Source organism: Calonectris borealis, chromosome Z (assembly GCF_964195595.1).
Source record: "Calonectris borealis chromosome Z, bCalBor7.hap1.2, whole genome shotgun sequence".
In the NCBI taxonomy this organism is placed as follows: Eukaryota; Metazoa; Chordata; class Aves; order Procellariiformes; family Procellariidae; genus Calonectris; species Calonectris borealis.
The window spans coordinates 74,891,858-74,918,611 of record NC_134352.1 but is presented as its reverse complement, the minus strand read 5'-3'; the positions used below and the strand labels follow the sequence as shown (position 1 = coordinate 74,918,611).

Here is a 26,754-nt window from a genome sequence, read left to right as displayed (position 1 = left end):
TAAGCTAAACTTTGGATTTACTCGTGCCTTTATAGCTATGCCTTCTACTATCACTATTTGTGTGCAACTAAATGCAACATGGTTTGCTCACAAACTACATGCCAACAATCACTGCTACAGAACAGTAAAGCAGTATACTAACTAGGTGTTTTCCCCAGTAACTTTTACTTTGGAAGATATCATAAGGCATGTAATAACTACTGTTGATGCATATATACACACTGCTTGAATGTTCGTACTCATTGCTATGAGTATCAGTTTATGCTAGTGTTGGCAGGTAAGACCTGAGGAAAAAAAAAAAATTTGACCCCAAAGAAGTTCTTTGAGCTTACACCCATTTGTTAAACTGCAATGAAGCTTTTATAGCAGGTGTCATAGAGGCAAATAATTTTGAACAAGTGGTTTGGGTTTTGGTTACAAGTTAAATTGGTTATCTTCCAAAAGGAATTAGAATTTTAATTAAACACCATCACAGCAGAAGAGAGACCTCAGTCAAACACTGAGATCAGCTTGTAAAATCCAGTTTCACTCTTCGTTGACCAAAACCCACAGACATTGAAGTGCTTACTATAGACAGAATTCCTATAACACACAACAGCTTCCAAGAGCTGAGCCTCCAGAAGAGTTCTATTTGAAAGTCAACATTTATATTCTTGTAATAACATCATAAATATTTTAAGGACAGTTTTCGTACATATGCACTAGGGATAGCCAGTGCTATGAACATTGCTATCCAAGCCATGAACATTGCTGAAGAATCCATGCTGCTGTGCTCATTTTCCAAGGGAGGATATTAAAATACATTAAATTTTACTAATGTCACATTTTGTATTTGCTCTTTTAAGAGAGAAGGCCAGATGTTTATGAAGAAAAGTTGTTAACTCACCATGAGTCAGTGCAAGTTGTATAGGAACCTGTAAGTTTAGCTAGCATCTCCACTCTGTTTCAACTTTATTTTTCTAATGGATTTCAGTTTTGGGGCAACACAGTCTTAGGACTAAATTAAGAACCCGCTGACATTAAAATGCATGCTCTTCAACACCCCTTTAATCAGTCGTACTGATACATACATACCCACCCACCCACTCCTCTTATCCCTGGATTTGTCTGGCTACATGGTGAGGTAATTTGGTTCATAAGATCAGCTGGAAAGTCTGTACTTGTGCTACATTTGGTTTTGTTGTTACTGCCTATTGTTAGCAGAACTGGCTCATCAACAGGTCAGATGAGCACAGAAACGAAAGGGAAGCAGCAAAAGCAAGTCCCTCCCTTTCCACAAGCTACTAAAACCACTCAGACCTCAGGAAACTTCACCCTCTGACCATTTATTGAAGTTAAGCACGCAAGCACTTTCCATATATGACCATTGAAAGCCACGCACACCTCTAGATAGATACTTCTTCATCTGTAGCTTCCCTGTTCTGAATGCCCCAAGCAGCATCTTGGCACTTCTTACTCAGACAAAACACCAAAAAACCCTGCTACCAGCAACAGCTAAAAGCACATACCCGTAGGACGCCATGCAAATGAGGAAAATTAACTTTGGATTGCCACAGAAATGACAGAAACAAAGACCTCAACTTTGCTGAAGGTTTTAGAAACTTCTTACTCAGAGATGCTTCCCACCTGTGCACTTACTTACCTTGTGCTACATTCCTTTTGCCAGGTTATCAGAGTGAACAGTGGTAAGCAATACAGCAACATCCCAAAATTATCAATTATAACAGTACAGAATACCATACCAAAACTGCAGGCTGACATGTCACACTATACTAATTCATAATGCATCATCCTTCCTGTTAGTTCAAATCGACTTCAGCTGGTAGCACTATGAAACCATGAAGTGCCAGGGAAAAGAGACACCATGCTCCTTGCGGATGCTCTGCTTCAGTAGTGGGGAGACAACACAACAGAGAAACTGTTTTTCTTAAGGGAAGGCTCACCTCTTCTTCTTCTCTTCTTCTTGGTCTTTACCCGAGTATAGGTAACAACTGCACAGTTTGCAATATCCAGGGACTACATTCAGCTCTGCCCCAAAAATATATTTAAAGGGGCTAAAATATATTCCCCAAGTCTGTCTGGGAAGACATGTCTTCCCCAAGTGCTGAAGCATAAAAGAGCCACCACATGTGAGGCAACATCGAGTTTAAGGCAGTAAGGTCAAGTAGCAGTTATGCTACATTAACAGGGTCCTAACACTTAGGGCAGGAGAAGGATCCCAAATGATTCCTGCTCTAGGACAAAGAGCTCTCACCACAATTGAGAGCAATTCCTTACCTCCCACTCCACAGGGAGGTAAATGACTATGGACAGAAAATGAGTAAAAAGTGAAAAACATTCCCTGCATGCTAGAATCCAGATTATTCTGACCTTGTCACAGAATTTGGATTTTTTTCAATCAGCATTGCAAAATATGTATAGAGGCCTATTGATACTGGACATTGCTCATCACTCGCAGGAGAGAGACAGTGCATAATCTGCTGCTGCAAATTATACGCTGTAAGCTCTGAACCTACCTTACCCTACAGTAATGTTTCTGTTTATCCATAGCCAGACATTTGTGCTAGAGGTAATCCCAACAATGAAAAACAAGACTTTTAGTAAACATACTGGGAAAAACATTGTTTATTAGATTCAAGTTATGAAGGAACCAGTTATCACTTCCACGGTTTCAAGAGCACTGGCTGAAACATACATTCTTTCAAGGCTGACAGAAAATAGTAGTGCTGTGAGAACACAGAATATTTTAACACGGTTATATAGTTTTCCACAAGTAACCTCTCCACAGGAAAGCTCTACATCATGGTGAGGCTTGCTGTGAACATCCATTTTTTCTTATTTACTTATACTTCACTAAAAGACTAACAGAGGGCTGAGATAGCTTTCTTAACTATACATTTATCTTTATCCGTTGTAAAAGTCAAACTGTATACTGAAATATTTGCAAGTTAGTTGTGGTGCTCCAACAAGTGAATACAGTATTCCTAAGTAAAATAAATCAAACTTATGTCTTAACAGTTCCACTGGAATTTCATGCAAAAGAGGAAATACCTGTGCACATGTTTAGCATATACTTTGTATTCAGAAACGAACCAGAAAACATACTTGGTATTTTCTGAAATACTATTTCTTGATCAAACAAGCTTAATCCCATGTTGTATGCCATACAGTCCAGAGGTGTGCTCCTTTTGGCTCGGATAGAGTTAATTTTCTTCATAGAAGCCAGTATGAGGCTATGTTTTGGATTTGTGCTGGAAACAGTGTTGATAACACAGGGATGTTTTAATTACTGCTGAGCAGTGCTGACACAGAGTCAAGGCCTTTTCTGCTCCTCACCCCACCCCACCAGCAAGTAGGCTGGGGGTGCACAAGAAGCTGGGAGGGGACACAGCTGGGACAGCTGACCCCAACTGACCAAAGGGACATTCCATACCATATGATGTCATGCTCAGCATATAAAGCTGGGGGAACAAGAAGAAAGGGGGGGGATGTTTGGAGTGATGGCGTTTGTCTTCCCAAGTAACCGTTACGCGTGATGGAGCCCTGCTTTCCTGGGGATGGCTGAACACCTGCCTGCTGATGGGAAGTAGGGAGTGAATTCCTTGTTTTGCTTTGCTTGTGTGCACGGCTTTTGCTTTACCTGTTAACCTGTCTTTATCTCAACGCATGAGTCTTCTCACTTTTAGCCTTCCGATTCTCTCCCCCATCCCACCAGGGGGGAGTGAGCGAGCAGCTCTGTAGTGCTTCATTGCCAGCTGGGGTTAAACCATGACAAGAGGAGATACTTACTACACTTCAATTAAATAACAGTGCTGAAAATAATCTCTCAATGCCTGTTTTCCTTCCTTTCACAGCTTCATTATCCAATAGCCCATTAGATCATAGTGCATGTTTTCCATGTCCATTTCATCTTTTATCCTTTCCTCTTTCCTTACATTGTCCTGTCCATCTCCTCTGACTTCAACGCCTGGCTTCCCCCACGTCAGCCCAGAGCCCAGCTGTCCACTTTTGTAACTCGTATTCCTTATGCCACTCTTCAATTCCATCACCCCAATTTAGAAGGAGCGCCATACTATTTTAAAAGTGATCACTATAGAACACACAATATTGTACCAAGATTTACAAGCAACAAGTATTTGCAGTGGTTATGAGTTAACAGCAATGCACGATTTGAGAAACAAAGCAGAAGAGGTATGAAAGTTCCCCTCACCTCTCAGCAGCTTGAGGTGCACTCCATATTTCAGGGACAAGCAGGATAAAGCAGAACAAACTCCTAAAATTTAAGGGCTAATACAAGAACTAATATCCTGTAAGAATTAACATGAAGTATTTAATTCTTAAGAACGCACACACAAAAAGAAACATTAAGCTTCAAATCAAGTTTAACACCTACATTTTTATTCAAATTAAGATTTTTAAGAAAATTATGATCCAGCTTGTTAGCCTTGTAAATGCTTTCCGTTTTAGAAATCATGAATTAATTCACTGGTTCTTGTTTCTATGTCTCCATAGACAATATTCCTAGTCTATGATCAGACATGTCAAAACATTGACTTTATACCCTAGTATTCACCCCACTTCCTGCAGGGTAGCCAAGTCTGTCCTGAGGGGAAGTGTGTCACTAATATCAACATCCTACGGTCTCGCTCTCAACAGACCATTGATTGATCTGTGGTTCCATATAGCGGAGCATAACTAGGTTATATTTAGTCAGATGTCAAAAACGCTGCTTTTCCAGACATTCTGGGGTTTCACAGCGGAAATCACTTCTGTTCCTTTAATAAACAGCATTTTCTGTTCACTCCTTACCTCTATCTTGCCATATATTAACATGAATAGAGTTCCTGTTTCTTTTCATATTCAAACAAACAAACCTTACAAGCAGTTTAAAGCTTACTTCATTTTATTTTTCTGAACATTACCTAGTGTGTCCCCTATTTTGAGGATGGACTAAACAAGCTGGCGCTAGAACAAAACTCAGCTCTGCCTGCTGCACTTTCTTATTGTAGGGCTCCCCTAACCTAGAAGCAGCAGCTAACTCAAGTTTGAGACTCACGGTCTCAAACAACTTTCCAGGCAAACAAGGACAAGCCCAAAGAATCTGGAGGTTGCAAGCAAGGGGGACTACAGCATAATACTGCTATATTGCTCTGTATTGCATAGTGGTTGACAGAAAATCTTACTGCAAGTCAGAAGCATAAACAGCTTGAAGGCAAGGCTCCACAAGTCCACCGACAAGTCCATCATTAACTCAAATGTTACCTAGATATAACCTCAAACTCATGAAGTCTCTGAACTGCTGTTTCCCACCTTTTGATAGGGTCTACCAGAGGAAGTATCACACTGAACATACCTGTCGCCTATACTCTTCTCCAGGCATCTGCTACTAAAAGAGACAGGATATTAGTCTGCCCTAGTATGGCAGTCACACTACCTTGATGAAAGGAAAGTTCCCAGTTGACCTAACTATTTTCCACATAAGGACTGAAGTATTTCCACTGTTCTATCGTCTCACCCCAATTTTAAAACTCAACTACATGGAAGTTAACAGGTACAGGAAATTTGTGTTCAGAAAGATTTTCGTCACATACAAACAGCATACAGTTCCTTGAGACATGCTCACTTCTGCTTATTTTAGGATATCTAATCAACATACTTTTTCCATATCCCCAAATAGCCTCACAGGTTTCATCATATGTCTAAGCTGTATTTTAAATCCTCATAAAAACCACTAAAGTCTTCAGCTTCCTGTGTAACCATCCCATTACAGCAGTCATAGGCTGTCAGAAAACAGCAATACCCAACAGAGCGAAGAGTTAAACTTGCTTTACTTGCTACTGGAATCAGACCTCAGTTTCACTGAGCTTTTGAAGCTGCAAAAGAGACATCAATTCTATGGCAGAAGTTGGCTCTATATTTCAAAGCTTCTGCTGCAAGAGCCCATGAAATTCTTAAATTTAAGTGCATCAAGGAGATGGTTAAAAGCAGCATGAATAAATAAAGACTAAATGACTGCAAGCTCTGGTGCATCAGGATATTTCATTAAGAGCTTCACCTTCCAATATTAAATACCTTCGTTATTCTTCCTGCAGCCATCAGGGGAGATAAGCCATACTTGAAGAGTTATATTACTGTACTTATAACCAAGTTAAAGGACTTTTTATTATTTGATATCTTACTGCCCTAGATATATTTGACTTGTACCTTTTCCCACTGGCCATTTTTTCCAGGAAGCTTTAATCATCCAGTATGCTTGTTTAAACGGTGAAGCGTCTTTCAGTAAGTCCAATAAGTGAAGTTTTTACCTTCACAAAATTCAGTTCCTTGAGCGCACACTTTTTTGTATATTTGTACAACATACTTTCCTAAGGTGAAAGACTTGACTTCACAGAGATCATAGAATGGTTTGGGTTGGAAGGGACCTTTAAAGACCATCTAGTCCAATCCCCCTGCAATGAGCAGGGACATCTTCAACTAGATCAGGTTGCTCAGAGCCCCGTCCAACCTGACCTCAAACGTTTCTAGGGATGGAGCATCTACCACCTCTCTGGGCAATAAAATATCTCCATTTTCACTGGGAAATACAAGGAAGATAGAAAGCTTTTGAAGTAAACTGATGAAACTACAAGTCACCAGGGCTAAACAACATATAAAACCAGAGTTGCTACTACAAAATAAGGACATACGTTTTAAACAGCACAGCTGACTTAAGACATAATATCTCTGCATTGTTATTTCAGATTCAGTGAAAAATAAAACCAGCAGATTCTCCAAGGTCCTATCAGTGACAAACTTTGTACTAATTAACAAGATAGACAAAAATCTCTTCCTTAAGAAGCTATCACTGAACAACTGAGAAGAACCAGTTTGACACAGATTACAAAAAAGAACTACGGAGAGGAAAAAGAAAAAAAACCCACAAATGGCTAGTTTTCATGAAGAGTGGTCTTCCTAGAAAACAACTGTTTACCGGGAATAAGAATGGAGGAATACTTAATAACAATACTGATCTAATACTATCCACTAACAATATGACCTCAGTAAACTGAGTCTAAAGCCACTTCAATCAAACTGCCAACAGAAGTTTCAATAAATAAGTGAAAGGACAACAGGAAGAACAATATGAAAAATGCACAGCCAAGAGTTCAACATCGAGCTGTTAGGGAAAGGGACCCAGCGCTTTACAGTGACAGAACTGAAAACACGGAGTTTGCAAAGACAGAGCAGATACTGAGAGCGAAGCGATGTTAAGGGACATTAAGAGGAACAGGTTCGGAAAGTCCGCCAGTCACAATGACAGCCTGACATCTGGTCACTGCTTACAAGAAACAATTCAAGTGAAGCACCAGAAAAATAATCAGCTTAAAACTGACCGGCCAACTGCATTTTTTAAGCTTTCTCCCGAAGGAAGAAGCAAGATGCTTCCCCCTCGTCCTGGGGGAAGCACCGTCCAGGCACCACTCGTGCGATCCCCGGAACAGCGCACCTAACCGCGCTCGCTCCAGCCACGCTCCCGTCCCCGTCCCACAGGCGCACCACGAAGCTCTTCACAACTCCCCGCGCAAAACGGCGAAACCCGAGCGAGGGGACGGGCAGCAGGGCAGGAGCCCATGCAGTTCCCCCCGGCCCCCCCACGCCGCTCCCGGCCGGCCCGGCGGCTCCCGCGGCCCTGACGAGACCCCCAGCCGGGCCCACGCCGGGGCGCGGAGGGCTCCCCGCCGCCCTACGGGCCGGGGTTGCGGCAGCCTGACAGCTCCCCCGCTCACGCCTCCCGCGGCCCCTTCCCTCGCGGCGCCTCCCCGCAACCCCCTCTCGCAGAGCGGCCGCGCCCGCCCCGCCGGCCCCGCACCTCCGGGCTGATGTAGGACACGAAGGAGGGCTTGGCCGCCTTCGCCCCGCTGCCCAACATGGCTCCGGCCGCCTCCCGTCTGCCCGTCGAGCCCGCGGCCGCACCGGCCGGCGGCAGCGGTACTGCTTCCCAGGGCTCCTCCTCAGGGGGGTCGCGGCGGGGGGGAGCCCGCGGCGGCGGCAGCGGCGGCGGCGGCGGCGGCGGCGGCGGCGGCAGCGGCAGCAGCGCGGGCGGCAGTATCCGGCGCACGTAATTGACCCCACCCCTAGCCCGGTGCCTGCCCGCCCGCCCCGCCGCCGGCCATTTCTAAGGCACCGCCTCCCTGCCGCGCCCATCCTCACTGGGCATAGCCGCTGTCAGTCATCAGCACGCCCTCCTCTTATTGGCAGCGAGGGGGCGTGCCTGGAGGAGGCGGGGCCGTGGCCGGGGAGGCCAATCGGGGCGCAGCCCCGGCCGCCGGGGGGCGCTGTTCTCGGTACCCCCGGAGAGCGGCGCGGGGCGCTTCGGGCCGGGGCCGGGGCCGGGGCCGGGGCCGGGGCCGCCGCAGGACTGGGAGCGGTGCCCCGCGGCATCGGGCGCTATTGGAGCGCCTGTGCCCGTGCGGGTGATGAGCACCCGCTTTTCGGGGCTTCGTGCCCGCGCAGAGTGGCAGCAGCGCGTGGGCGGGGGTGGGGGTGCAGCCGCTTCGCTGTCTCTGCCGGGGGGTATCCCCGCCGCTTTGCACGCTGCCGGCGGCCTGTGCCCGGCCAGAGTATCTCCTGCACGGCTCTTCCTTTGGCGTGTGGTGCACGGCTCGAGCTAACGGGGTTCCCACCGAATTTTCTCATTTCGGGGTGACCACGTCTTTTTTGCATCTCGCCTGCTCTCGCCTGTTCTTTGGCTGAGTTGTCCCTTTGTGTAAATCATCCATGGCACTGTTTCTTGCTCAGCTGCAAATGCTCGTGGTGTATCCATGCACGCTCCGGAGAAAAATCAGTGTTAAGTAAAAGCTGAACAAAGCATTGAGATGCCGAGGGCAGGAGATGTGCCAGGAAAATTACATAAAACGGGCTCGCCGTTAAAATAATCCTCTAAAAATCCTCTAAAACCTGACTGCTGATAGACCCCAAGAAGCCCTCTGCCCCACACCTATTAAAGTGTTACAGCCGTGGCCTCCCTGGAATGTTGTCTTTGGACACTGTATAATCAGAGCTGTAAATAAATACCAGGTTTACCAGGTATCTAGGTTACTTTTAAATGCTTAACTTTTATGCAGATACAGAACAATGCAAATACTGTGAACTGCCTGTGGCAATGCAGCAGGACTACCCAGTAATTTAAATGACGAATGGTAACCCAGACGACAGTTTGCGAACAGAATAGACTTTACGGAAATATTTTTTAAAGAATATAACATACTTTACAAATTTCAACAGACCATAGGATGTTAAAATCAATAGCTCCTTCAAATATTAGTGATAAGCACTTTTCATACCACTCCCCCTCTCTTGTTGTAATACTTCACTTTATTCACATTGCTGCAAACCCAGACCTAGGAAAACTAAAGAAGAAAGAAAAAGAGGTACATGTAGTCATAAGACAGCATTTATAAAAATAAAATGGAGGGACTGTTTTAATTCAGAAATAAATTAATTTCCCTATTTTCAGTCTCAAACTCAAGGAATGAGAAATCTTTTGGATTTAATCACCTTCTGCCTGAAAAAAAGAAAACTCAGAGATTAGGTTTCACTAGTAGTTTTACAACAAAGGCTATTCTGGTGTGGGATCCCATGCAGAAGAGCTTTCACCTTTCACTCCACAGCTGCTTCCACGTCATTCCTTTACATTGCATCTGACCTCAACTGCATAGGTCAAAAGTATACCCCACGAGATTACATTGGTGTAAATCTAGGGTGACAGGAAAATTGGGACAGCACCTCCATGCACTCCAGTGTACTAAAATACACAAAGAAAGAGAATAGCACCATAAAAAAAAAATATTTAAAGCATCTGAATTTACAGTGGCAACAGCAGGATTATCTCCAAGCACGCCCTGAAGTTTACAGCAGCGCAAGGCAAAAAGCAGCTCTTTACTGGCATAGCACATATCAGTGAGGAAGGGATGTTTTGACACCAGGCCAGAGTCTTAACTCCAATGGGAAGTGCAAAAGGAGCTTTAATTCCCACATAGCACATGGGAATTCATTCTTCAACATCTCATCAAAAAAAGCCCTACATCCCAAAAATCGGAATGTACTGCTATTCTGCATCAGCAAAATATCCGCATAGTCCCATGTCCTGTCCCTGGTAGAGAGGCAGTGCTCCTCCCTGGGGTTTGCTGCCAGGCTGAACCCATTGCGGAAGGGATTTGAAGCCCTTTTCCTGGAATTTGAGGGTCGGATTTGGATCCCCCCTTCATCAGTCAGCGAGTTCATCTTTTCTGGAAAGGATGAAACAAAGCTGCCACACATACAAGTTAACTTACCTCAGAAAAGTACATTTGCATCTGAAAAGGCCAGCTGCAACCCACAGGCACTGTGCCCCAACAGACTACGGAGCACCGAGGGCTTTGGTTATCTTCCCTTTCCCCAGGAAGACCTCTGTGCAGTCTTCTCCCTTTCTCTTTTAAAACCTCGAGTGCCTGTGAGGGGTACTCACAAAAGCCAAGTTCAGCCCAGCCACCTAATCTCCTGCAGACAGCGGAGGGAAATAGGATCTGTCTAAACGGGAAGTCTTGTTCCATGCTGCCAATGACTTTCTGTCCATTAAAAAAAAAAAGAGCTTATAAAATCATTTAATTTTGTTCCGTTTTAGATGTGTGTCGATGACAGTCATGCAAATGTAGAAGAGTAAAACTTTTTAAAAGTCGAGTTCTAGTTTGTCTGTGGTGGGTGAAGAACATACGGCATTTCACTGCCCCCATTTTATCCTGATATTTTGCATTCGTTCTAAAAATATAATCACCTTATTTACCTTCAAAGCTTTCTGCAGGAGGGAAAATCTCAGAGCAGCTCTGCTCTTCCCATGAACAGAGATTGCTTTGTTTAAAAAACTTACATGCCATAAATTTGAGTAATACTTCGGGCTGAATTCTCAGCTGTGCCCAGGCTTGGTGGGAACAGGTGGTGGAGGAGAGCCACAAAAGGAGCTGTTTGCAGCTTTCCTATCAATTTTCTTTCAGGGATCCTCTTAACTACAACAAGTTGTATCTTGTATTTTCCTTTGTGGCTGTCCTCCTCGTCAGGATTCACTTGGCTCTGGGAAATGAGTAGCCTTGATAGGGCATTATCCTAGGCAATATCTGGAGCACAGCTGGCAAAGATCACTGAATATGGCTTTATACCACATTTCAGCTTTTCTGAGCCTGGGGCTTTGTAAACCTCGGTGCTTTGGGGAGTCCCAAGGGTGCTTGGATGGGCAGGGGTGCAGGTCACTGTGTGTTGCTTTGGTGTAGGTTGAGCAGGCGTAACAAATTGTTGAAAGCCATTCCTGAGCGTTGAGCAAACTTGCATGACTACATCTGAATTTCTACTCCCTATTTCCTCATTTTGAAGAAAACAAAGGGAGGCTTTGCCCTGCCGTAGACCTGCAAAGGCACAGATGCATGCAGAACTTCCATTCCAGAGTGGTAAATGACTGGCAGGACTCTGCAGCTGTGCTACCCCTTTAACCCTGCACCACAGCTGGATCCAAGTCTGGAGGCTGCTTTTAGTAAATGCACTCCCAACAGTAAAGATTTTGAAGTAGCAGCTGGAAAGAGAATCCCACAGTTACCATTTGTAAGGTTTCCTGCTCCTCTTTTTCTGTCCTGAAAAGCTACCTGGGTAGAATTTGAAGATTTTTTCTTGCTTTACGCTTGCCTGGGCATTACCAGAACAATTGCTGGTAGGTGTAGAAATCTAGAAATTTCTATAGTGTATGCATAATTAGTTTGACATTTCCCAGAGCCTCACAGATGGCCGTGCATGCTCAGAAGGTAGCATGTTGGATTTACCCTGAGTATACAGAGATTGACCATGCATGCTGGGTCTGATACTCCCTGTTTGTATTGTTCAATTAAATAACTCAGTTTAGGGCTTAGTATATTAAACAGCATGAGACTATATTAAAGTATTTGAAATCAGTATGCAAGAAATGTGGAAGACTTAAGACTAAGCTGGAAGTCAGATTACTGGAAACTATCAAAGAAAAAATTGGAAATGAGGAAGGTACTGTGATGTCCTTTGGGAAAAGGTCAGCAAATCAGTCTGCCTATAAACGGCCAGCAGCTATCTCTGCTTTACAACAGGTTAAGATAATTTCCTACTAAAAGTCATGTATGTTAGCTTTATGCAAATTAAGACAATTCTATAAAAAAAAGATGATAAAAGCAGGGCTTTACTCTAAGATGGTGCTTTTAGCACTGGATTCACATTGACATTTTCATCTGCCAGTACTTTCAGGTGTCCTTTGGGCGTGTTTCAAAACTTGGTTCAGATTTAATCCTTTACAGCCTGGCACCTTTGTAGTGAACTCCAAGGTAATATTTAAAGCTGTGGAATATAACCATTTGTTTTCATTCTCATTTACTAAGTATATAGTCAGAGATTGTGTAATGCTGTCCTATATTAATTCTTTATCTTTTATCTTTGTTGCAGTGTTCTTTCTTTACTGACTGTATAGTGTGTTTCAATTTTTTCAGCAGGGTTTTCTATTTGTTGTTGTGAGAACCTAATTTCTTTGAGGAGGTTTTGTGTGAATCTCCCCCAGTAAAAGGAAAGCAGCTCTATCCCAGCTTCCCTCAGCTGAAGCCTCTGGCTCTGACTCCTGCACCATCCCGTGGCTCAGTCCTGGGACACGATGTGCCCAGTTCCTCACTGAAGGTGGTTGAAGAGATGCATTTTATTTCTTAAGTAAAGCCATCTGGGAGGTGCAACGTGGCCAGTTCATGACTCAGATGGCAAACAGCAGTTCCTTCAGCGGTAGCAATACAGACCATTGCAATTTTGTGTCCATCCCCTAATTACCGAATGTTTTTGTTCTACAAGGGCCTTCCAGAGCTAATGGGCAAACTGAAATTTTAAGTCTTGGTCAAGTGATAATCTAGATAGTAAAAGACTGTATAGAGGGGCCATGGGGGCACCTCACCACTTACCAGGAAGGTTCATCTGCCATTTGGGGCATATAGTGCCAAAATATGAATGCAGAAGATCGCAAGACTAAGTTGACAAGTACATAATGAAAAGTAGGACAGAGGCATTAACTGCTGAGAACACACCCTGCACCAGAGTGTTTACTTTAGTCATAGGGATGCAGCTGGGAATTACATGTCTTGAGAGCTGCGAAAACTGAGGGAATGAAGCACCTCACATCTGATAGCAAAACCACCTCATTTTCTCAGCTAGAAGGGGGAGAAGAGGAAGTGAGTAACTAACGACTCTACTCACCCAAGGAAGCATGGGTGTCAGAAACAAGAACACAGGAGCTAGGGAAGTTCTCCACCTTTTTTTAGCTCTCTTGAAAGCAAGCACAATTACTTGTTCATGGGCACACAGAGACTTCTTTGTTGTGTGGTGAACCTCTTCCTTTTATTCTCCAAAAGGCTGTGAACCCAAATTACTTCAGGCTGGAGACTACTTCTCCTTAACAGTACCCAAAGGGTGAGCCAAAGCCCATCCGTACCAGGAGGAAGCCTATGCCATGGCTGGATGTGAGGCAGAGTTAAATCAGGGCTCACCTCTCACCTTCAGTTCTTCTCAACCTGCAGTCCAAAGGGAGGTGCCAAGGGTCATGAGCTCTTAGAAAACAAGAATGATAAACAGTTATATGGTCCTCCTAATATCAAAGAGCTTAATTGACTCTTCTGTCTTGGAATGAAGCCCAGGAAAGAAAAGAGCAACATTCAGCTCCCAATTTGGATGCCTGAGTGGTGGAAAAAGCTGCCAAGGGGTCCTTGCTAGAATTACCGGGCGACACTGTTTTTTTCAGCCCAAGTAACTTCTCCAAACACAAAGCGGATGGCAAGTCCTTGGGGAAGATTTCCAGGTATCCATCACCAGCTGGGAGTCCGGTCCATCTAGTTAAATAGCCATTCCTTGCAGACTCTTCCTACTGGGCTTGAGGACTCTTGCTCTGGGAGAAGAGAAGCTAGTGAGAACCGTCCAGCATCCAAGTCACAGGGTACAGGACAGGCAGGTTCCAGCGTATCCATAGGGAGAAATACTCGGTATTAGGCCTAGAGAGTAGCCTCTTCTCTTTGTGAAGTACACACAGAGACTTGAAGCTTTTGCTAGCCTAGAGCAGTGTCCTATCTCTTCTGTTCTTTTCTTTCGCAGTGCAAATTGTGTCTAGTGCATGACTGCAGTAAGACATGTGCTTGTTTTACTTTGCCTACCAGGCCCTTGGCATACTCTTGGCTTTGATTTCTTAATGAAAAATGCATGTGTGAGTCACTAATCATGGATGTCGGGTATTGACAGAAGCCATCCAGCTAAATGCTCATGCTGTCATCCCCAGCTCCCATACAGCTGCTGTATCTAAAAATTCCAGCCCAGATAATTTAAGAAACAGGCACAAACCTACCCCGTAAGGAAAGCTACATGCTCTTTAGCAGAAGCTAATGGTAAAACACAAACGTGAGGCTAGAGGCTGGCTCTAGCTTCCCATTTTTGTCCCCAATTCCAAAAAGGCCTTTGTCTAAGGAAGGTAAACCTTTATTTGGCTAAGACAAACCACTCTTCGAAGCAGCAGACTTTGTAGAAGCAGCAAATCTTGTAAAAGAAATCTCACAAAACCATATATTCTCCCCCGTTAGCAACTGTCTTTGATTTGCTAGAACATTTTTCTCCAGAATTGCTGTGGTTTTCAACTCTGGGCCTTTGGAAAGTTTCTTGACCAAACTTTCTGGAATTGAAACATATTCGCGTTGATGTCTGCACGGGAGTTTGGCACGCCTGAATGTCGGATGCGTGTTTGGAAATGTTTGTCTCAGGGACTCCAGAACTCACCTGCGCTTCCAGAACTCCAGAAGGTTTTCCCAAGAAAATAAGTTATTTTAAATCTTCAATTCTTTTCTGATGTGTGGGTGACATTTGTAGAGGGACTGTTCCTCAGGGAGAATATATAAACCAGCAGAGGGTCAGTGGAAGTTTCTTGTGTGGACTTTGTTCCAAGCCCTTGGCTTTCAGGTCTGTTATTTCTCATTCTGCTTCACTGCTCCTTGGGAAACACTTCAGCCCTGGCTATCCTTGTAATAGGAGCTCTGAACTGGTCACACAGCTTGTGAATTGGCACATCTTATGCCTTTAGATACGCTGGAGAACATGTTGGGGACATTAGTTAAAGCATCCAGAATCCTGGTTTATGATTTATCACTGCCATATGAGGAATGCTTATCCTGAATCTATTGCCCTGAAATCACCCCTGGGAGCAGCTGCAAGAAGTTTCATAAGAAATGGATACAAGAAAGCAAAAATGCACACTATCTCCTCACACAAGAATTGCATCTGAAATGTCCCCCTCCTCCTGTTTTCAATGATTGGCCAGATATACTCTTGTGACTCACATTTTCTCAAATCTTCCTTTATAAACTCTTTCTCAGGTCACCCTCCTCAGCGGGCATCCTTACCTGGGAGGACTTCAATAGCTCATTTCTTCTTTGCAGCCCCCGCAGTGACTCTGGACAAATTGAATCTCTCTTCTCCCTTCTCCTATGCCTACTCCGAAATCTTTCATTTCTTTACCCCCAAAAGTGTTTACTTCTCATTATTCATGAGATAGTCCTGATTATGTTTCTAACCACTGCTCTGTTCTTATGCACTAGCAGAGACTTTATATTGGATTTTGCTGCCATGGCAACTTTGCTGCATCTTTTTTTTTAAATTTATTTTAAATTTTTTTAAAAACGCATTCTTTGGCAACAGAAAGGAACGCTGGAGTAGCTGAAACATCACAGTTTTCACTTTGCGTTTGTCCGAGCAAGGTGAAAATTAACTCTGCCTTTCCAAATGGAAGCTGCTGCTAAGGACACAGCGCTCTCTGCTGTTGTAAGCACACAGAGACCTTTCAAATATTAGTCCAGCTGAGCGTCTTGATTTGCTACGTAACACTGCATTTTTTTTTGGCTGTGCAGCATTCATTTTGATTTCCAAGTGTTTGGAGAAGTGTGCTCACGCACTCCCCAACACTCTCCTCTTCATTCACCTGTAAGGGAGCAAGGCATGGACACTAGATGTACAGTTTTGTCTGTGAGGTAGGATAGATGCACGAAAGGTCAGTCCCTTCTCTTCATCTTTCCCTTCACCTTTCCTCCCTGCTCATTTGCAGTGACATTTCATGTAACATTTATTAACACCTCAGCTCGGCTGGCCTCAACCATTTCAGTCTCAACCTCCTCAATCACCTGCCACTTCTTTTTTCTTCTATGTTTTTGTGGAGCACTGCAGTTGCTGCATGGGTGGCAAATCACGTACAGCACTGGGTCTTCCCTCTGCAAGAAATAGAGCCTTTCTCTTCATTTTCCCACACTATTTTTGTGGTGGACTGTTTTACTATTTGATGTAACTTTTCTTTCATTTTTGATTTAGCTTGGATTTGTAGCTCTCTAACGGCCTTCCTCATTTTATTTCTTCAGTTGGACCCATTTAATCAGTTCTGTTCTTCTTTCAAAAACCATTTTTCTTGGTTGTTTTTCCCTTCTCCCTTCTCAAAATCATAATTCACTCAGACTACTTTTCGCTGGAAAAATGCAGCTATTGAGATGATTGACCATCAAGAGGAAAAAGACTGGGAAGAGCAGACATTTTCCTGCTAAAATGTCTGTGCCCTTAGTTCTGTAAAAGACCACCAAAATCATGGTGAACTTGAAACAGGATACATTAGCGGAAACAATACATTTGCGAATGAAAATGTGTTGAGTGACATTCTTGATACTTATGGCCATAGAAAGCTGGTTGCTTCATATGAGAAATAAGGGGAAAGTCACATACACATTTGTGAGTTAAATATTTATAGCAGTGATAAATGTGTTTTGTAAATGATTAGAAATAATTAGTCCTCATGTGCTGGCTGAGCAGATTTCCTATACCGTTTCAGCAATAAGGACATGATCTGACCAAGGTAGCCACTGTATATTTAAAAAAGGGTTACTAAAATTGTTTGGTAGAGAAAGACATTAAGCAAATTCCTCCCACTTATTTGCAAAACATTGGACAGGTGCGAATCACTTACAAAACACGCTAAAAAAAATATTGAAGTTACTGGGAGAAATCGGGATGGCATTTAATTACCATAGGCACTTGGGCTTCCCCTCCGACTGTGATAAGCACACTCCATGGCTGACACCACAACGCTTCCTTCATGATTATCCCACCTTCTTGAAGTTGCAGTTTCACATGACTACATTGGCAACACGCTGGACCGCACTGGCTACAATTCTTAAAAGTTAAAAATACCTGCACTTTTCTCCCACGCATGTAAATAGATGTTAGTTACCGAAACTATGCCATTCTAGACGTCCTAAGGCATACTGAGGTACCCATACAGGGCTGGCAGCTACGGGCCTGGACCTCTGAGACACCCATCCCCTTTGGAGCAGCACGTAAAATGACAGTAAACCCCTGTCTTCAGGCACCTTCATCTCTCCCACATCGTTCTGACTTGCATTGTTAGCAATGCAGCCCAGCTTACTGTCGTAGTAAGAAAACATTAACTTGTATAACCAGCACATTTCTGGCAAATTTAAATGTATGCCAGACATTAAGCTTGTGATAAGGCTGTCTTACATATCCTGGACAGAACTTCCTAATCATATATGCATACAATTAATACAAACAAGACGCAGCATGCAGGAAAGGAAAGAAAAAAGCTTACTTAAGGAGCAAGGTTTGTGATTCTCATCTAGGAACAAGAGGCTCTTTGTCTCCCTTTTAGTGTTAAAGTAACCTTTTACTGTAGAAAAAAAGATTTATTTTCTCTTGGTCAGCTATTTCACTCTGAATCTTAGGTTTTTAAATATAGAAAACTTCAAAAATCCATAGAGGTTTCTTGATGCCATTCTATGTTTCTTCGGATTTAGGAGATCAACCTGAAATAGGATTGATGTAGAATGTATGTGAAAGTATTTAAGCTAGCCTGAGCCTCTAAAAGCTGATTGGCTTTAAACTATCCTGCAATAAATGAATCACTGGCTTCAGAATAAGTATTAATGGCCATGGCTTTGCAAAATAGTTTAAGAAAACACATGTATTAAAGATGACCCTTAATCATGACCCTTGCTAACACAGATATATTAAGGCTATGTTAAATAGGAAAGTGTGCACTGTGCAGGATAAAAATCCCCAGCAATAGCTGCCAATCATGTACCCATGAAAAACAATGATCTTTACCCTGGAACTTTACACTTGCCAAATATTATTAGGGCAGCATTTCTTAAAATGCAAACTGTAAAACATCAGAGAGCAATTCAATAAACAACAGCAAAATTCTCTTCGTACTAGGAATATATATGCACGTTTTCATAATCCAAGGGAGAAAGTGGAACAAAACGGGAGAATACAAATTAACAGATATTTAGAGAATGAAGCCTGATTTATTTGGATGTAAATCAAAACCATTGTGATAACTCTGTAGATGACACTCCTTGAGTTTTTTTTCCTCCCTGAAAGACTAGATGTCTTTTCATTTTAAAAAGGCTGAGAAATACCACACTGAAGGAAAAAAGAACTCTTGAGAAGATTTGTAAAAGAATCTCTCAGGAGAAATTTAATTTGCCAGCTTTTTTGGCTAGAAAGCTCTTTGGCTTACAGCTTTCAGAGAAAAAAAAAACAACAAACAGAAGGAAAACAGATGTTTTTGTTGAATCTATTACTGTACTTCGTAAACCTACAATGTAAGTGGAAAAAAACAGATTGCGAACTGTGCTTACTACTTTTTTCCTCCCCTCTATTATTAATGCTTTGGGTAGTCCAAACAAGTCTTTATTAAAGGAATGAATTCGGCATTGTGTGAATACTTAACAGACTAATGATCAGCAGATACTCAACCAGCAACAAGAATGTTAAATATGCACACAAATTGTTGTAGGAATATTTAAAGTTGATTCCAACTCTCAGAAATTTGCTAGGTACAACAATTTTAAGTACTATTAAATCACTTCTGAGTAGTGAAATAGATCTAAAAACAGAAGCAGCAAATGAACCCATTACATTCAATAGCTTTGTAAGATTAACAGTTCATCTAGAATTTCATAATAGGGCAAGAAGTTGATGGACTATGTCCAATAGACTTTAATTTCTAGCAATGCCTCTATACAGGAATCCATGTGAAACCACACTGCTCACAGACAGGACTTATAAACTAGGCAGACAAGTCAAAGTTCGAAAAAGCTTCAAAACAGAACAGCTCATATTTTCACAAACTGTTCCTCTAAGGTGAGCACTGCGGGGAAAATTCTTGCTGTGTACATTTCTCTTTCGCGTATGATGATTATGGTGTCTGGGATTTGAGAGTTAACACACAGCATTGCTGACTAAAAAAGGCAAACACTGCTTTTTAGTAAACCGCTAGCATTACCAAAATACAGGATATTAAAATGATTACTTGTTCATAAATTGATTACTTGGTGTCGTTTTTATCTTCCCAAGTGCACAGTGTAATATATAAAGTCAAAGCTAGCTCTGTACTTTTTAAAACCCTGTTTTTCCATTCTTCTTAGATTAACAAGAGTCAGAAGTTACCTAAAATAGCCCAGTAAAATGGGCAGGAAAACCAGAAACAAACTGCAAATTCATTCTTCACCACACAGTGCAAAAATCATGGTCACAGCTTCATATTTAATGTGGAATCACTTTAAGTACACAGTATTTCAAAAGATCCAGAAACTGGTTAAGAGTTAAAAGCCAGTAGAACAAAAATACAGGAAATCCAAAATACACCTTTGACTTTTTTAATCCTAAATTTTAGGGTCACATGCCTGAATAGACAAGTTTGCTTTATGAGGAAAGAAACTTTGGTATGGAGTTAAACTAGCCGCATGAATAGCACCTGTAGCTTTCAAAATAAATAGTAATGGCTAACTGGACACCATGGCAGCAAGATATCCTCTTAAAAAAAGACTAAGAACAATCACATGCTTGGAGCTATGCAACAAGGCTGGACAACAGAAACTAGTGTAATCCTTTTTTAAAATAACTTTAAAGCATTTCTGCTTTCTATATTTCTGATGCTGAAATTAGTAGGAAATCTTCCTACAATGAGAAAGCTTTCCTTTTATTTGCAAACCACTAATGATCACTCCCTTAAAAATTGCACTCTGATGCTTGAAGAACACTGTATTGAATTTTTTCTTTAAGTCTTTAGACTCCCTCTATTTTTCTAAAATATTGTATTTTTATTCCATAGGCCCATGCTGTTAGCAACAGGTGTTGCAAACAGAAACATCCCCCTACTCCAGGAGTTACTTATTAAAAGGTCAAAGGTAATTTCGACCTCAAAATGGAATAAAAGGTTTTTTTTAATAAATGTTACCAGAAATAACAAGTGATCTTTGTAATATGCGATACTCTCCTATAGCCATCGATAAAGTAGTTACCAGAATGTTAGTCTATGTTAATCTGTATTTTATGGGTTTGCAACAAAGCATAATACACATTGAACAGAATAAGTGAAACTTCAGTTTCCAGTGTATAATAAATTTTAGTCATTTAATAAATTTTAGTTTTTATTTGTGTATTCCACTGTAGTGCTGTGACAACAAATCACACCTGTGTACCAGAGCATACATCAACAGTATGATGTAACTTTACTTACACCACTGCTATATTTAGCTTTTTGAAAGAGACATAAGCATACACTATGGCCACATCAAATAATTTTCTGGTTTTTTTCTTTGATAACCTTCACTTTTTCAGTTATACTTCACTTTTAAAATTTGAATTGTTGAAAAAATCACAGAAAATTTATACAGGAATAGCTATAAGGAATAACCTCACAGGCACTGATATGACAAACATTTATTTTAAGGGCTGAGAGGCATTAATATCATATCGACAAAGTTGACTGAAAAGAACGACTAACTTTGTCTAAATGGGAAATGCCCGCTTTTGCTTCTATGTTGAGAAAAGAAATTCAGAAAGTTATTTTTTGGCCTTGCTATGTCACAAAGTCAATCATACAAAGACCTACGCATTTAACCTAAAATTATAGTTTTAAAAGCCCTTCTATTGAAAACAAAAACATCATGCAAAACTTTGATCAATTATGCAGCTGCTTTAAAACTGTTGCAAGACCATACTGTATATATTAGCTTTTATACTGCTAATGCACAACTAACAGCAAACTTGATTAGATTAACACAAATTTGTCTTAATTACACCGTTATATCACACTAAGTAGACAAATGCCACAAGATTGGCAAAAACATTTAATTCTGAGCACTCAAATGGCAGGATAATTATGTGTTGTAACCCCTTCACATTTAGGAAAAAACATAATCCTGCAGTCTCACTTTACAAAAAAAAGTTCTGTAAAATATTAATTGGGAGGGGAACAGTGTATACTATCTAACTCAAAGTAACTTATACAACTAGTGTCAAAGGCAAACAAAAAACCTTCTAAATAAAAAGTCAAAATACACATAGCAACAGAAACACAAATGCTGCATTAAATACAATCAAGGTAAGAAGACAACACACTTGTTAATAAAAAGGACAAAAACAAAAGAAGGAAAGTTACTAAAGTTAGCAACACATTTAAAGAAAATGCAACAAGGGAAAACTATTTTTTCCTATGACAACAGAGTTTCCATTTGCAGTCTTTCCATCCATAATTTGTCTGGTACAGTACATCCATTAAAATATCAGAATCTCGCAGAAGAGCTAGGTTGTTCTCTTCCAAATCTAATTCCCAAGTTGGTTTTGGATGTTTTAAACAGACATTATTATGAATGAAGTAAAAGCAAGGCAACAAATGGACTTTTTATCACCTTGGATCTTAGCACTGATGACAAACATTTTTAAAAGTTATCATAATCTTTTTTGTCTTTTTTCCCCTCTGCTTCAAATCCATCAACCCCATCACTGTCCCTTCTCCTTTTACGATTATTATGGATGTTGAAGCGTTGATTCATCTGTGGTAACGGATCCATTCCTAAAACTTTGTGTATTTGACGGAATGCAAGGAGTCTCAGTGCAAACTAGAAAAAGGGTAGAAAGAAGATATTTCTGTTAGAAACAAATGTCAATTTTGACTACTTTGTCAAACAATTAATGAAGAACATCACCAGCGTATGATATGATCCCTAGCTCTCATTATCCCCTCTTCCTTCCCACAACAAAGTCAACACAATAAAATGTGTTTGTCACATTTGCTGCTTCTGTACAAAGTATATCATCTTATCTTAAAAATAATGTACATGTGTTTTAGCTGCTGGATTTGCACTGAATCAGCCAAGGCTTGTCACATGTCCTACTACGAGTTAGTTATCTTTAGCAAAAGGATCAAATGAAGAGGTAGGGGCAGTAACCTCTTAAGCTGCAAGTGTGAATGGTCAATACTGTAAGTGGATACAATAAATATTAAAAATTAAACTTACACAGATTTATTCATAAAATATTAAATGCCAATGTAATAAGAAAGGAAAACTCATGTCCACCATATAGCTCCTTTTAAAAAAAAAACAAAATCAAAAACCAAACCAAAACAAAAAGCAACCCAAAAACCAGCCATCAAATTTAGTTACTTCACACATATGTTTCCTTACCTGTGCACTCGAAGTAATATCCTCTCGTTGCTGATCTGTCATTACAGCAAGTGTATCAAAAGGATCTTTTTCACAAGGGTCTAGAAGGCCAGGACCACCTACAACAGTTAGGCTAATTAGTAGCACATCTCTACCTTATTTCAACCAAGATTACAGATTTTACATTAGTTAAGCATAAGTATACAGACACTGATCAAATGCAACTTGCCTTTAAGGATGATTCCTGAAGATATACACTCAAAAACTCTTCTCAGTGCATCCCCAGGACTCTGTGGTCCAGTAGCGCTGCTAATTGCTTTTTCCACAAGCAACTCCATAGCCTAGAGCAACAATAAGAAAATCCAGCCAATTTAGAAGATGGATTAAAACAGAAAAAAGCTGCTACTGTTGTTCAATACAGAACTTTTAGGTTCTTTTTGAAAAGCTCTGGCATCTCTTTGGTTTGTACAGGCTTCTAGCATATAGGTTAGGAGAAGTTCTGTATCCAGAAAAATGTATTTCTTCAATCTATGAAATTCCACCTGTGACTGGCAGAAATTACATATATTTAAAATCACAATTTTTGTTCTGTCTTTGTTTTTATCAGCAAGACTTTGCCAATGGGCCAAAAGAACAGCTGACTACACAGACTTCAGTGTTGATTCATGTCACTGACAATGCATCAGGTACCAGGAGCAAATCAGGAATCACTTTTGGAGAGACCTGAGACACAGCTAGGCCTGACACACTGCTTCGTAACTCTCTTCCCTTCTGGATGTGCCTTAGAACAGATAATGTGAGAAATAAGAAACAATATTCCTTGTTCCTCATCTGTGTTGCAATGCTGTGTGTTGCAATAGTTCTAAGGATGCTTTTCTAAAAGTATGCAAGGGTTTATTCTTTGGCAACTCAGTATCATAGTGATATTAAGAGGGCACTTACATACTACTTAGCTTCTTTTAAGCTATATCTGTACCGTGTATCCTTCATGAAATGTAGCACAGAAACTGGCACTTTTTTTTTCACTTTAAATATTTAAAAACCAGAAATAACTGCTTAACATTTTTTCCAGAAGCAATAAATATTATCAGAAGTAATTTAATAAAGTTGTCTGCAGGCTTAGTACAGTTGTAAAACACTTCTCATTGAAGTAATGCCAACTGCTCAAACTGTCTTGACAATGTTAGTGCTCTTCCTGCCAAAACTGAAAAGGAAGCAGCACAGTGCAACAGGATTTGGTCTGTGAAACAAAACAGTCAGAGCTAAGTTTACTTCCACACTATACACGTCTCAGAGATTTTGTTTCAGATTAACTTTGTCTGGTCCACAGATTGAACATCTGTTAATATTTGGAGCACAAGCTGCACTCCTGGAGAGCATCATTTAAGATAGTCAATGCAAAAGGAATGCTCCAAGAACAGTCGGCTGTAAGAATTAAGAGAGGTAACCTGGTACAACCTAGAGATCTAAGTGACAGAGATTAAAATGCTAATGGTGACACATCCACAGACTGTACTGAAGTACTGTGGTATATCATCTTGTGGAAGGGACGTATTAATGGAATTACGATGATTTATTCTTTCAAGTAGCCTTTCTGTTATCACAGAACTATCTGGGCTCAGCTGACATTATTTTAAGTAAGTTGCATTAAACTTCAAGCAATTCAGAGTAGGTAGTTAGAAAAAATTAGATTCTTTTACACAGAGTAAAGGAAAAAAATGTTAAAATCTAGAATAAGAATGCTACCCACAAAGAATACAAAAGAACAAGACAATTCCTTTTGGGAAAAAAAAAATTCCAGCTCCACATGACAAAACCTCAGAAAATTAAATTTTTAGAGGGAATCTGGATTATTTGTTTGGAAAAAAACCCAAACAAAACCAGACATTACTTCTTGAAAAAGTCTAGATTTAAAAAGTGTAGTAACACTTTCCTATGTTTTACTTGCAGTACCATGTGTATTAAAAAGACTCGTTCAAAAGAACATTACTCACCCAGCTTGGAAAATCAGACCAAGTTGGAACTCGCTGACAGAGATCACGAAGAATACGTATGATAATCACACAGGACTGCAGACCATTAGCTCTAGCCTTAAGAGCAATACAAAATCAAATTAATTAATCCCAGCACCTACAGCAAATAGGACTTGTTGAAAGACTAAAACACCACTGTTCAATGGAAGCTCAGATACAAGATTGAAACAAATCATTCTACGACTTTATTCCATGAGCTGCCATTTACAGCAGTATTTTATACAGGGTTAGTAATTTAAGGCGGTAGAAGTCAAAGTGCACAGGTTATACAAGAATAACATTTCTTGATCCCCTGTACACTTTGACCTATGTTCACTTGTAACAATAAATACAGTATCTTTCTATATTAGAAATAAAAAGGATAAAGTAAAGATCTAAGAAATAGGTATAGAGACTGAAAGGTCAAGGGAATCTGTTTGGTTTCTTTATTGTGCCTTTGCCAGAATGCAAAGTCACTAAACCAAACAGTTGCTTCTCACCTTTCATTCCCTACACTTAATGCACTTAAAGAAATAGGAAAAAAAGTCTTAAATCTAAACACAAAGCCTTAAACACATATTCCATTATTTAAAGCAAAGTTACTCTGCAGCCTTATGGAATATATAACAAATATACAACATATGATCACCCCAAGCGAGTCAAGCTTTCAACATCGCCTTCTCAATGACCAGAAAAAAAAATCATGTCAAATGAGCAATAACTGCATAAAGCAGTTCCTCCATCCTCAACCTTCTACATTTGAATTTAGGGACCAGAAAAATATTAAGTATTATTAGCATGAACAACGCTGAGTGTTTTCACACAATTAAACATTTATATTGCAACTGAACTAATCTCTCATAAGGCTACAAGAAAAAAGTAAAATGATGTTCCGAACCTGGAACCACTTAGCGTGGCGTAGAGCAGCCAGAGCGTCAAGGCATTTTTGCCTGTCCAAGACGTCCGGTGGGTCTTTCACCATACCCGAGGTTACATCTAAAATGGATTGAATTGGCAAAATGCAGTGAGGAATGGGTGTTTGACCAGGTGAGCAAGACACTTCCTTAAAGTAGCTTCAATGTCACACATGCCATTTAAAGTTTAAACCCTTGAACAACAAACGTAGATGTTCAACAAAAGCCATTCAATTAGGATTAGGGCATCAACCCAGTATGAAGATCAAGAGCATATTACGCTTTAGCTCTGAAGTTATTTTCAAATGCATTGCGGATTATGCAATGCGTAGTACTTCTTTATTTAAGCTAACACTGGAAAAACACATATCCCCTAAAATTAAATACTGAAGGAAGGATGGTTGGACACAGTGCACCAGCACAGAGAACACAAGACAGAAGGAACACAAAAATCCACTTTAACCAAGTAGAAACATTCAAACTTAGTTTCTTGTAAATTTTAATGGTCACGTGTTATTTGGGACCTATTCTTAAAAGAAAAACTAAGTATAACAAATCTTAAAAGCACTAGATGTTTAGTAATGATGTTATTTTTATCATACCTTAAACTTGAAATTATTTTGCTTTAAAAATCTTGACTAAAGGAATGTGAAATGTTCTTCAATATTACAGAGTTCCGTTACTTTCTACTAACCTCTCTCTTACTCATAGAAGTAAAATTTGTCAGCCTATAACATATGTGCTCCAATATCATTTAGGATGCAAGGATGGATCTGAAAAGGGACTGCTTTACTTAAGATTCAGCAGGAAAAAGAAAAGCAAGGAATAGTTTAAAAAACAAAGCAGAATGTCTGACAGATAAAGAAAATATAGTATATCTTGTATATTTAAATGTTCAGAGAAGGATTTAATTACCAAGCTGATTGCTTTGTTGCCAAAAAGGAAGAGACCACAGGCCCTTTTGGAAGTGGTTTAATCAATGAAACTGGAACCACTGAACAATGTGAAATGGTATCCTCAGGTTACTTAAAAATTGTAGAGTTACAATGCAGGGATCAGCTTTAAAAGTTCTTTGTTTTACTAATTATGAAAATGGCTATTGTGACTAGTAACGAAGTATATCAGTAGCATAACTGGTGATACACCAGGTAAGATGAAAAAAAAAAGCCCTCACTCAATGGTACTCATTTCACAGGAGCTGGCTGTATGGAACAATACAGTTTACTCCAGCAAGATATAAATTTAGGTAAGTCAGATGATAAAATTAAAAAAAAAAAAAAAATA

General features: G+C 40.6%; 2 protein-coding genes across 4 annotated transcripts in view; both read right to left on the bottom strand.

Annotated features, from left to right (window-relative positions):
• Positions 1-8,060, bottom strand: part of MTMR12 (myotubularin related protein 12) — a 34,861-nt gene extending 26,801 nt beyond the window's left edge. Inside the window, exon 1 of the mRNA XM_075136897.1 lies at positions 7,850-8,060. Coding sequence (XP_074992998.1) covers positions 7,850-7,909 — 60 coding nt within the window. The 5' untranslated portion in view covers positions 7,910-8,060. The remainder of the gene's footprint in view (positions 1-7,849) is intronic.
• An 11,558-nt stretch (positions 8,061-19,618) lies between these two features.
• The window catches only part of ZFR (zinc finger RNA binding protein), a 51,658-nt gene continuing 44,522 nt past the window's right edge, over positions 19,619-26,754 (bottom strand). For 2 of the 3 annotated variants that reach the window (XM_075136894.1, XM_075136896.1), the window contains exons 16-20: positions 25,455-25,552; positions 24,539-24,634; positions 22,774-22,885; positions 22,566-22,663; positions 19,619-21,998 (exon numbers count right to left, since the gene is read on the bottom strand). In XM_075136894.1, coding sequence (XP_074992995.1) covers positions 21,819-21,998; positions 22,566-22,663; positions 22,774-22,885; positions 24,539-24,634; positions 25,455-25,552 — 584 coding nt within the window. In that variant the 3' untranslated portion in view covers positions 19,619-21,818. The remainder of the gene's footprint in view (positions 21,999-22,565; positions 22,664-22,773; positions 22,886-24,538; positions 24,635-25,454; positions 25,553-26,754) is intronic. The other variant, XR_012670899.1, reaches the window with a different exon arrangement.